Below are 12,290 nucleotides of genomic sequence, written 5' to 3' on the forward strand. Positions count from 1 at the left end.
TGACGAGTAGGAAAGCGGCTCGGTCGCGGACTGTCCTAATGTGTGAACGGAATGTCGTCCCTCTGTTGAGGGTAACGCCTAGGTACTTGGTCTTCGAGGCCCACGGTATTGGTTGGCCCAAGATTATGATGGCGTCAATTGAGGTACCGCGTCCAATAAGAAGTCGAAATATGTACTAGCAGTGGTAGGCGACCCCTTTTGAATAGCACTGTGTTTTTGTGGGGTTGATGTCGATGCTCCACTTCCGAAACCACTGCCCTAAATTGGTGGCGATCTGAAGTTTACTGTGGGTGAATGACATTTTTTTAACCGAGTGTTAGATAGGTCTATCATTGCCAAAGAGGGTTAACTCGGTCGCCGGATATGACATTAATGTAAAAGCTAAAAAGTAGCAGGAAAAGAGCGGAGATTCCGGCCAAGATTTGACACGGGAGAGTGGGTTTCCTCTATTCGATATCAAAATGAACGGTTACAAGAAGTCTTGTATGATGATGAGCACGAGACTATCTAGCATTCCCATTTTGTACAGTTTGTAAATTAAACCCTTGTGCCAAACTTTGTCGAAAGCCTTCACGATATCGAAGTGCACTTGTTGGATGAACTAGTGTTTGGCGTGGAATCCAAACGGTTTGTTTATGAGGATGGCCTTTCAAAGTGATAAAGTGACAGAGGAGTTTACGAATCAGCCGTTCATATAGTTTGCTAGTATCACTAGGAGGAGGCTAATCGGGCGGAAATTTTCCAATAATTCCTTGAGGAATAAATTTTTATTTTTTTACAGTTTTTGTTTTCTTCCTATGCTGATAGCCTTGAGAGGCTATTTCAGTGTTACCCTAGCGTGTAGGTGAGCTCACGGGGCTCAAACTGAAAGTGTTGCTAACACTGGCTCTAACAAAAGCAGTGCTTCGCAGAATCTACCACCGGATCGGAAACGCAACGCACTGAGAAGATTCAGCGAGAATCTCAGAGTATTCTACCATTCTGTTATTGCAGCCTTATTTAAGACTGAGTTAGTAATAATCATAGCCATCCAAGACGTGGTTTCAGTTCACATTTGTTCCAACACGTACATTTTGACATTTCCGGGTAAGCATTATATTACTAATTTAAACTACGTAATACCATCATTTGGATCGAAATTTATAGCAACTTAATTAGTTCTACACTTTACCACATTTCTTAGTTATTTTTAGTTTTAATTTTTTGGTCCATATTTATTGCAAAAATTTATAAATTTCATGGCCAGTACCATGATGAAATTTACATCGTATCTTTAAAATTAATAACTATCTGGAAATTCAACACGTTTACGACATGAAGCTCAGTTTTGAACATAACATTTGCTGATACGAACGAATCTGACAGATGTTTGTTTTACAAATGTTTCGTATACCTACTCTTATTTTTAATATGGCACACGACCGTATCTTATCGAATACTTTTCCAATTACACTTTTTGTATTCAGCGCTAAAAAAAACATATAGTACGTAAAGTTGTATGAACGTTGAGATTAATTGTTTGAGGAAAATCTTATTTTTTTTTTTTTTTTTTTAAACTAACTCCGTTTGTTGAAAACGAACTTAGTATTTATACGTAGCATTAGGACCTATAATTTAAAAGGAAATCATAATAAGTACGTGGCATGCGTTAAACTGTCGTAGCAAGTCAATAGTCAATTTCGTACTAGATTTGAACCGTTTCGTTTCATAAACTTTGATGTTATTTTTATTGTTTGCCATTTATCAAGTCATGTACGAGACACATTCAATTGGTAAATCAGTAAAGTAAGGCCCTATAATTTCGTTGGATTCATATATGTTTTATATTATACGAAATATAATTCTACAACATAATTCGTTGATGAAAAATAGTTAAGGACAATATTTTATTTTAATTACCACGAATACTAGCTGTGAATTAAGCAGTGTAAATGTCTGCTTAGCTTAAAGGATCAGTTATTTGGATTATATTTCTTTAGTAAAAAGAGTTCTTGATATTTTAAAACATAATTCATTAAACATGATAAACATCACAGATGCAACAAAGAGTATGCACGAACTCTTTTCATAATACTAACACTTAAAAATTAAGGCTTTATACCAAAGTGGGCAGAAGGCTTAAGGGTTCAAAGGTCTTCCTATCTTTAATTATGAAAGTTTTACTACCATTTTTCGAGAATATTCCGGCCATACCTAACCTAGAAGTTTCTTTTAAAAGATTAGCGAAATTCTCGTACTTCGGTAAATTGCTTATTCTTTCGATATCGATTTTAAGGTTGGGTTTTTTAAACTTTACAGTTTTCGTGTGCCAAACTAAAACCTTTGAACAATTATCGGCTAATGGTTCAATGTCGTCTAATTTTATTCCTAAACTCATTAAAAACTTATCTTCCTCGTGACCAGCTGAGTAAGGCATTGTGGCCGTCGGAGTCAGGAACTCTATGTTGACAGCGAATCCTGCCATATCGACAGGGAATGTTCTAGACCCCGGCCATGAGTCGAAAAAGGCGACGACCTGAAATTGCACATTAAACATTTATATAATACAACATATTTCAAAGATTCGTTTTTTTCGCGTTCTGTAGGACCATTTTGAATCTTATTTTTATTTTACGTTTATCTTCTTCTCAGTCTTTCACTCATTGTTGAGAATCGTGACTCGTCTGTAGTCTTTTCACCATTTCTCTCCATCTATTCCTATCTTTTGACTCGTGAAAGTTTAATTGACCGGCTATTCTAACAGCTCAGCAACAATCAAGTATCAAGTTTTCTGCAAGCTATGTTACCGAAATATTGCAGGTCCCTATGAAGAAACACGGTTGACAGCCGATACCGTGTGTAATTGATCATCTTTAATAATATTTTTGTCAACAATAAAACCAAGCGCCGCAAGCTAAAAATCGTGTGGGTGATAAAAATTACCTTTCCGTCTTTGATGATCGGCGCCGAAATACCGTAATCACCAATGAGCCCTACAGGAAACATGGATACCTTCTTGGTACGCCTTATTTCATCGAATAGCTGTAAGTCTACTGTATTATCGTCATCGCCAAAGTACATGACTCCTTCTCGAACGTTCTCCCGCAACCAAACCAGGGCTGCACGTCTGTTTGAAACGCCACGTGGGAAGTTTGTACCTTTGTACACGTATGGCTTTGGACTGGAAATATGTGTGAATGGCAAGCCCGTCCGCCTGTAATTAAAAAAAAACCTTTTTACATAAAATATAATATGGAATGAAATACTTCTGAAAATTACGAAGTAATGAGGTTCAATTTTCCTATTTTCAATATTGTACTTTTCATTTTCAGCAGTTCTTCTCTGTATTTGGAACTGCTTTGGTATAAAGTAAAATCAAATAATGAACTTATCACTACATAGTATAAAATAAGTCGGTTTCTCTGTCCTTATATCCCCCTATGTATGCTTAAATCTTTAAAACTACGCAACGGATTTTGATGCGGTTTTTTTAATAGACAGTGTGATTGAAGGGGAAGGTTTATATGTATAATAACATCCATTAAATGGTGGAGAAATCAATAATAAATTAAAGTTTCCGAAGCGAAGCGAAAACGGGTCGCTAGTTTACCATAGTTCGATTTTTTTTATGATATTTAAATAAGCTTATTTAAGACTTATTCGATTAATCCATTCTGTCTTTGTTTAAGAGCGCCTATGTCCACTCTGTCCCCAAGAAGGATGACCTATTGCAGGCCTATCGCGCAGACTTCCTTGCTTTCCAAGATGCTAAAGTAGTTTATTAGCCGTTTTTAATTGTTTTATACCATATGTTCCGTGGAGAATCCGCTCTAAGGACCATCGCACCACTCTACATTGGAATAGAGTTCATTGGAACTTAATATCACAAGCAGGAGTACAATGACTCCTTTAATTGCTTGTTCTCTATTGACATGTATTTCAAAAAGCTTTTTATTAGTTAATCTTAACGTTTTGTTATAATAGTATTTACAGAAGGCTGACTATATAGTTGGATCGTAAGGTAGGTATGTAACTACTGTAGCTAACAAATAGTTTTAATTATAGGGTTGGAACTGAATTGAAATTCGCTAAAATAATTTTAATCCAACCGCTATATTTAATATCAATTTGTTACTTGACTACAGGCAAACTTCACAAATTGTTTTAATTTGATCCAAAGCTGCTGAAAGTAAAATATAAAATAATATAATAGAATATTGGGACGGTGATGAAGTTTTATCATATTTAAGTAAAAAGTTGTAGTCAAGTCTCTTTGGCTTCGCCGCTTATATTTGACCGGTTTTGGCATTTCATTGATAACATTTTAAAAACAGAAAAATAAAAGTAAAAATGGTTTCCCACAACTATTCTATTACTTTTCTATCTAACAAAATAAGTTAATATAAAGGAGAAATTATTCTCTACATTTTGAAAGTTTTATTAGAATTCCAAAAGAGGAAAAATGCGACACACGTCATATGTAATTTGAATCATTTGAATAATCATTTATTAGATTTATGGACTTAACGAAGTGATATTAAGAGCAGCATAAAAAAAATTCGAACGTTTTTTATCTGGTAATTTCATATCTTTTTTCATAGCTTTCATAGCTCTTTGAACAACCGCTGAGACTCATGCAATGGATAAAAAATGAACGGTATTCACTAGCAGAAAATTTGTGGTTTTTCATTGAGATAACACCAGACCATATACATATTTAGTCATTCAGCTAATACCTAGTGTTAAGTGTTCATCCGAGCCTACAGACATCATAACATGAACATCACCGCGAACCTTGAGATTTGAAGGTAGTCTTCAAATCCTGAAAATTGTTTTATATGTTATAGATGTTACAATTTTTGCGAGTTTGATTTTTAATCCTTCATCGTGGACGTCATTCGTGAACATGTTGTCAGTATGTATTTCATTCGAAAAATTGGTACCTTCCAGTGAGATTTGAACACCGGCACAGCCGCGTCGCTCGATGTTTGTTTACTATAGGCCACGACTACTTATTGTTTTTTTTTTTTCCACAGGAGAAAATCGCCGGATCCGGTATATGGGCGTTGAGCCTCACTAAAAACTTCTGCCGCTCACAGCCGGCGCCCTACCCCGGACCGGGCGGGAACCCAGTTGGAGCTATTGAGATGGCAGGACAGGGTTTACGCAGAGCATATTACATCCATGCCGCCGTCCCCCAGACGCCGGCGGCCGACAGCGACACGACCGCCGTTTCCCTCGGTCGACGGGCCAAGAGCCCGCATTGATGGCACCGCGCTATACCTTCCCCCGGAGCGGTCGGGGGAACGCGGTCTACCATCAGCCGGTTTCGTATTACGGGTGAGCGTGTCGAGAAAGCCGCCCTACGCCTAAGTTCTTCCCCGCACAAAGCGGGTAGAGCCCGAAGCTATTAGGGGGTCAGGTTACGGACGGGACCCCGATCCCGACCCCCTGATCGGCAGTGGCGGATTTCTACGTAGTGAGGAGAGCTTAGCCTCACTCGCCCCGCCGCCTCCTTCTGCGAGATGGTGCACTCGCAGAAGTCGGGCATATGCCGACCATGCTTGGCAGCGACAAGTCCGGTCCTATCTTTGCGACAAGAACACGGCGCTGCACCTCTCAAGCGGAGCAGACAGTGATCGTATGCTCCGCCGTGTCCAGGTCGTGTCCACAGTGGTGGCACCTCGTCGTCGGCTCAGCCCTTATCCGGTGCAGGTACTTCCCGAAGCATCCGTGCCCAGTCAGCACCTGCACCAGACGGAAAGTAAGGCGTCCTCAGCTACGATTCACCCACTCATCAAAGACTGGGTAAACCGCTTCGACGGTCCGTAGACCCCACGTGGGATTAGCCAATTGCCTCGACCACGACTCAAGCACGAACCGCCGAGAATGGGCCTTCCGCGCCCGCAACTCACTATTAGGGAGCCGCGCCACTCCCAGAGCACGAAGCTCGCTGCGCCACCGATAGTCGGCAGAAGGCAGTCGGAGTCGGTGCGATATACACGGATACGACTACTTATTGTTAGGTTAACATGAAGCTCTCTTCATGTTAACGTAAAACGTGACTCTCAAATTTACGTACCGTACCGTTATGATCAAAATTTAAAAAAAGTAATTTAAAATATTTGAAACAAAAAACGACTTAGGGTGTACAACGCGTCAATTAAATTCACTAAGAAATAGAAGTTGCATTACTTCTATTTCTTAGTGAATTTAAATTTAAATTTTATTTTTCGATAATGAATATAAAATGTTTATTCTGAATTCGATACCAGACGAGATTTTTTCTATCAATTACTCAATAATAAATACTAGTTTGCTGAGTTTAGCATGAGTACACTGGCACCGAGTATCAAAATAATATTTTATACAAGTACATTTTTGAACACAAGAGCTTACAATCCATCCGGTATTAGTACCAACTATACTGTAGACATCAAAACGCGAATATAACTCCGAGACAAGAAGTCAACGTTTCAATTACGCCTTATCCTTTGTCCCACGAATGTTTCTATAGACACCCGAATACTTACTTAGCCTAATACTTACCTAAGTAAATTGAGAACATTGGTTGAACACAAAGGCTGGTCGTCTGCGATGATCCAATGTATCCGAGGCACGTGCATCAATGTGTGGCCAAGCCTAGTTAACTCTGGAATCTGTTCTGGTCTCGGATAAGTCGGCGTGATGTAATATATCATTTTCAAATCGCTTTTATTTGCTATAGCTTCGTTATGATTTCTGCCGTCAATTAAATTAACATGACACAATCTGCTCTTCACATGCAGTGGCCTCATTTTTGATATCAGGGCGGTGTCTACTCCATTCAAGCTGCACAGAATATTTTAAAACATGGTTAATCACTTTGTAATGAAATTGTCACTATCACTCATTATTTTGTATTGATTTATCGAATTACAGACACGATTACAACATATTTCTTGTTTATTTTATGAAATATCTATCGATTTGTGCTCGATGACGACATAAATCGACATATTTTGTACCATGAAATTACAAAAGGTCTTTATGAGAAATAAATTTTATGAATTTAATATAATATTGTTTATAAGCCGTCCATTACTGAATATAGTCCATGACCGCATGACCGAGACCATGTATTCCCAGAATGACAACATAGCTTAAGCCACCCTAGCACTAAATTCAATAATTCATGATGATCATATATTCTTAGTACATATTTAGAATGGTTAGAAATCATATAATAGTATAAAGTTTGGAGAGTAGAATAGCGGTCATAGTTAAGAGTTAGAGACCTCATGTCTCAAGATGAGGTGGATGTTTAGCAGCATTCACGTCATGTTGTCTATAAGATTACAACTTTATGTCAGCTGGCCTATGAGCTCGCATGGAAATCTACGGTCGTTTGTCCATCTATGAATAAAAAAAGTGCAGATAGCTATTTGTATGTAACAAAACATTAAAATCTGTATGTCTACTTATAGGTACAGTTATGTTATGGAAAAATTATCTATGTGTTAGGAAATTTAACATAGGTTAACTATATTTTAGTACATTTTATTATGTTGGTACCGTTGTACCGATATTAGTTCTCATAAACTATTATAATATGTGCATATTACCTACGTAATTACAGGTTTGTGATTTTATGATAAAGTTAGGTTCTTTTGCTTGTCATGCCATTGACGATTTAATACATATTGCTAACCGGTTGTGAAGCAAGAGCCTTCGTGATAGCTAATATAATTTAATAAAACAGTACGACTGATTTAATAATTTTAGCGGTACATATGACGATATCATGATTCTACGTAGGGTGTTCAATAAATAGTGACAATGCCATACATTCTCCTTGGAAAGAAGAGAAAAATACGGGCAGGTACATATAGCTTAGGCATTAGTTATAATAATAAAAGCAATCAATTCTTTGTTGTTTTTTAAAAAAGAAGTCAATTGTATGCGTTTTTAGAAAGACTTCTTAAAAAAGGATAAAATTGAAATTGGCGCGGTAATAAAATATCTCAGCTTGAAAATTGTTACTACGGAGATGGTAAATCAAGACTTGAGAGCAACATTACGGGTTCATGCTGCTCTATATTTTACGGTTGCGTGTTGGTTGCTAAGTTCTAGCGACGACCCCCGCACCGGACGCCCTATATCGGTAGTGACTGAACAAATAATTAAAAACTTTAAAAACATTGTATTGGCGGATAATTGTTTTACTGTTTATTTTATAGCAGAAGAAATGAATATTTCCATAGGAAGTGTTCATATTATTATAAATAACCATTTGGGTACGAAAATAGTGTCAGGGCACTGGGTGCCAAGAATAATTTCTGACACAGAGAAACAAACAAGCCTCAGATTTTCACAAATCTGTTTGTTGCGTTTGTCACAAGGTCTTGACCGATTTTTGGCTCAATTCATAACTATGGACGAAACACGGCTTCACCGTTATAGCCCAGAAACGAAAGAGCAGTCCACGACTTGAAAGGCCATGTCATTACCAATTCCGAAGAAATTTAAGGCGATTCTATCCGCCGGTATGATCATGGGCTGTTTTTTCTGGAACAGTCAAGGAGTGGTATGGTCGAAGACCTTATTAAGGGTTTCACTTACGTCTGCAAAAAAGTTGCGTGAGGAAATACGCAAGCAACGGCGTGACAAACTCGCTAAAGTTGTTTTGTTTCACAAGTCTAGAGTTGCGATGGTTGCCATTCAAGAAACAATCTTCAAATTGTTGGAACAATCTCCATATTCTCCGGACCTAGCTCTTAGTGATTTATATCTAGTTCCGCAGTTAAAAGAACGTTTCAGGGGCCATAAATTTGAAGACGATGATGGAGCAGTAGTCCCGGTATACGATTTTCTTTAAGGAATCAGGAAGAAGATTTGCAGGGTCATATTCATAATCACTTTTTATTAAACTACCCTAGTACAAAATGGGTAAAGTTACTTCTTGGAAAAAGTTTTAGGAAACAATCTTCTAGTTTGACGTAAGACTGTAACTAAAGAAGTGATTAAAGAGCGGTAGTAACTGATTTTGATGTATCTTTAAATTTTGTAAATGTTAACTTAGATGCATTTAGGTTGAAGTGTCAATGTTTAGAATTGTAACCATGTTCTGGACACAGCTTCAGTGTTTATCAACCATTATATTATTCATGATAATTCATGATTTAACACAGTTGATATAAAGTTTTTTTTTTATAGATAATATTGCTCCTCCTTCCATCATCTTTTTCAAGTGATATCACTAATTTAGTAACAAATTTCTTGAACAACTTATGAACAAACTGAAACCTTTAAGGTTTGGATTCTTATATGAGCAAAGGGCCAATGATGCCATCAGAATACAAAGTCACAAGTGTGTTTCACAACTACCTTTAAGTACAGTTTATAAGCAATATAGTTTACTTTTTTTATAAAATTGACAAGCTCAAACTCAAACAATGTTATATCATATAAAAGCTTATTCTATATAGATAAAACTAGGTTACGGTATTCAATTAGTTCTCAAAGTTTATCAGTAGGTTAGGTCTAGTTATTACATAATGTAATTTTGTCGCAGTTATTATTACTACATAAACATTCTGTCATTTACTTGCTGTTTGTTATAATGTACAAATGTGTTCACGATTGACTATGATTTAAAGTAATAAAAAAAAAACATTTTCATGTGAGGTGAGTTTATAAATTTGCAAATTCTTAAAATTTTTAGTTCATCATTTGACTTTAATTTAATATTTTGTTTCCATAGAATAAGGTAATATTGTCATAAATATGTTTCAGCTAAATTTTGTATGTTAGTTAGTAAGTAATATAAAAAAAACACAGAACTACAAACTAAAGTTATTTGAATTTAAGCCACAAGTGATGTTTGACAAAAAGCTAATGAAAAGTTGAAAAATAACCAGTTTTGGAAAGAATTTTGGCTTTTTTTAAGTCTGGATGCATGGACTGAAAATGCCTTAAAACCTTTAAAGGTAGTTCCCTAGTTAATTAAGTATAAGTCTACTCTATGATTACAAGTATAAGTACTGCACTGTGTTCCACTGTACATCACACTGTACTTTAGATGACACGATGGACCCGACCTATTATAGTGGCGTTTAAATATATTTTTCTCAAAATACTATAGTAATATTCAAATTTAATTTTTGTTAGTGCTTCTGGGAAATTATTTTAATATCGGACAGAGCCACACCAAAGCATGGCCTGGATTAGCATATGGTGTTCAAAAACACTACTCTTAGACACAAAAATTTTGTTCCTAAAATACTTACTTTAAAATTTGCATATTTGCCCAGAAAAACACTAAGAAAAATGTACAAAGGAATATAGCCATCACAAAAACTTTCTTAAGTAAACAAATTGATTTCATTGTCCTAATAAAATTTTAGAATTATCAATGCAATGCAACAGACTATTTACTTATTTAGCTGCAAGTGAAAATATAATTTCAAAACCAGACCAATTTCAAATTTCGAAATTACTATGCTACCATAGATCACACACTTCATATTTAACACAATTGACATTTGAAAAACGTAAGGGATTGGTAATGTCAACTGTCAAACAGTCAAACATCATTCACAACGCGACAGCTTAAAGTTTATAGGTACGCTAAAAGCCGGCTGTCCTGCCCTTCAATCCGGCATACAGTAAAACTGTTGTGGCGGTTGAAATAGACAGGACGGTGGTACTCACAGCATGACAGTTCGAATTGAAATCCCGTATAAAATAAAAAAGACTACAAATGACTTGAATTCTTTCGCCCTTATGATCACCCTTTTTACGAAACAAATAAAAATGACTTAAGGCATTACATAATCAAAATGCTTGGAAATGGTAGGTATTAAGACCTTGAATTTTAAATAAAATAAAATTCTTATAAAATTAAACAGAGGTCTGACCTCCATCACACATTTGTAGTTTTGTTTGACTTTACTTACACGTACAAAATCAAAATGTTGAGCACTTTATTTCAACTTAGGAAACTCAAACTATACTAAATAATAATTGTCCTAAATATTTTTTTAACGATGAAGAGTTTAGTGATTATTTAGAATACTACTTAAAATACTACCACACGAAAATTTGAAATGTTTATTACGGTGGTGGATATGTACTTACCTTTAATATCTATTAAGACTTAGTAAATGATATTTGAATGAAATGGGTTGCAAATTATAGAAAACTACTAATAAATAAGCTTAAACCACGTCTTAGGATTGTTTTTTAAAACTATTTAAAATTTGTTTTACGTATAAAAGCTTAGCATGATATTTTATGAAGTTTGTACCATTCACGGTTTTAAAATTAGAATAAAATTTAATCTTTACAGAGGTAGCAATTGTATTATATTTCCTTCTTTTGAAATACGATATAACTTAATGGAACATACTATTTTAACTATGGACAAAATAATTATCTTTCTAGAAATCTTGGAAAAAATTACTGTAACTTCGCGTAATGATTTAAATAAATGGAGGATGCTATGATCCTGTCTTAGGTTTTCGCGTATACGTTCTTAAGACCATCTGATAAAAATTGGTCTTGAAGAGAAATAATCTATAAAAAAAGCTAAAAAGTCTCAAAATTCAGAGAGATCTCTTATTATTTAAATCTAGTAAAAGTAATAATTTTTCCCATGTAAATAATTTGATTTTGTTCTATCCGATGTGAATTAAATTAGAATCGTCTTTTTCGTTCATACATGTTATCGCTCAATTGATTCCGAGGAAAAAATAATATTCGGAAAGTATGAGCATTATTTGATCGGTTTTTTTTTCTTCGAACTGTGGGCATGACCATTTTCTCGGATCTGCGCAGGGCGACGCGACTTTGTGAAATAATTGATTTATTTTATCTGTAACGTTGGCAGTATTGATTTTGTTGTCAACAACTTCAGTGTGGTGGTGCGATAGTGAATGCGCGTAGTGTTATTGTTTTGTGGAAAATTTTGTGAAACCTAACTAAATTGCACCCCATAGCTATTTAATTTCACGATAACTTGATTTCTTTTTCATTTCTGTTTATTCGGTTTGTGAAAAATGCACTTCTTAAGCCAGGTAAGTCATGATAAACCTTCATCACTAACTGTGTAAGGGCGGTACGACTGTGTGGCAATTGATGAAAATTCACATCTCGAAAGATTTTATCAATAAGAATGTCCCTATTTTGTTAAATAAACTCATTCAAAGTGGCGAATTTGACTGATTGGAGTAAAATTATAAGCTTTGACTGAGTTTTTTGAGAGTATCGAGTATGCATCCTCCATATTTTACTGCTACGTGCATGGTACCAACTACATAACACAGTATGTA

General features: G+C 35.7%; 2 protein-coding genes across 3 annotated transcripts in view; one reads left to right on the forward strand and one right to left on the reverse strand.

Moving 5' to 3' along the window:
* Positions 1 to 1,150: 1,150 nt before the first annotated feature.
* Positions 1,151 to 10,501, reverse strand: LOC149503595 (galactosylgalactosylxylosylprotein 3-beta-glucuronosyltransferase S). The gene is made up of 4 exons (XM_089733373.1): positions 10,248 to 10,501; positions 6,529 to 6,810; positions 2,923 to 3,193; positions 1,151 to 2,515 (listed from the first exon to the last, which is right to left on the reverse strand). Exons 1-4 carry the CDS (start codon positions 10,343 to 10,345, stop codon positions 2,096 to 2,098), a joined length of 1,071 nt encoding a protein of 356 aa, XP_089589499.1. The 5' UTR covers positions 10,346 to 10,501; the 3' UTR covers positions 1,151 to 2,095.
* A 1,345-nt stretch (positions 10,502 to 11,846) lies between these two features.
* Positions 11,847 to 12,290, forward strand: part of LOC149503596 (uncharacterized) — a 51,861-nt gene continuing 51,417 nt past the window's right edge. For both annotated transcript variants that reach the window (XM_089733442.1, XM_089733472.1), the window contains exon 1: positions 11,847 to 12,035. The gene's annotated coding sequence lies outside the window, so the exon portion shown is untranslated. The remainder of the gene's footprint in view (positions 12,036 to 12,290) is intronic.

The sequence above is a fragment of the Bombyx mandarina genome, chromosome 01, assembly GCF_030267445.1.
Source record: "Bombyx mandarina strain Sakado chromosome 01, ASM3026744v2".
Classification (NCBI taxonomy): domain Eukaryota; kingdom Metazoa; phylum Arthropoda; class Insecta; order Lepidoptera; family Bombycidae; genus Bombyx; species Bombyx mandarina.

What these genes read in the sequence shown, in the direction of transcription:
- LOC149503595 (XM_089733373.1), bottom strand. Translation starts at nt 10,345, where the DNA reads ATGAAATCAATTTGTTTACTTAAGAAAGTTTTTGTGATGGCTATATTC. An exon ending in AATGTTCTCAATTTACTTAG is followed by an intron (nt 3,194 to 6,528) that starts GTAAGTATTAGG and finishes TTTTAATTACAG; the next exon opens with GCGGACGGGCTTGCCATTCA. An exon ending in CGATCATCAAAGACGGAAAG is followed by an intron (nt 2,516 to 2,922) that starts GTAATTTTTATC and finishes GTGCAATTTCAG; the next exon opens with GTCGTCGCCTTTTTCGACTC.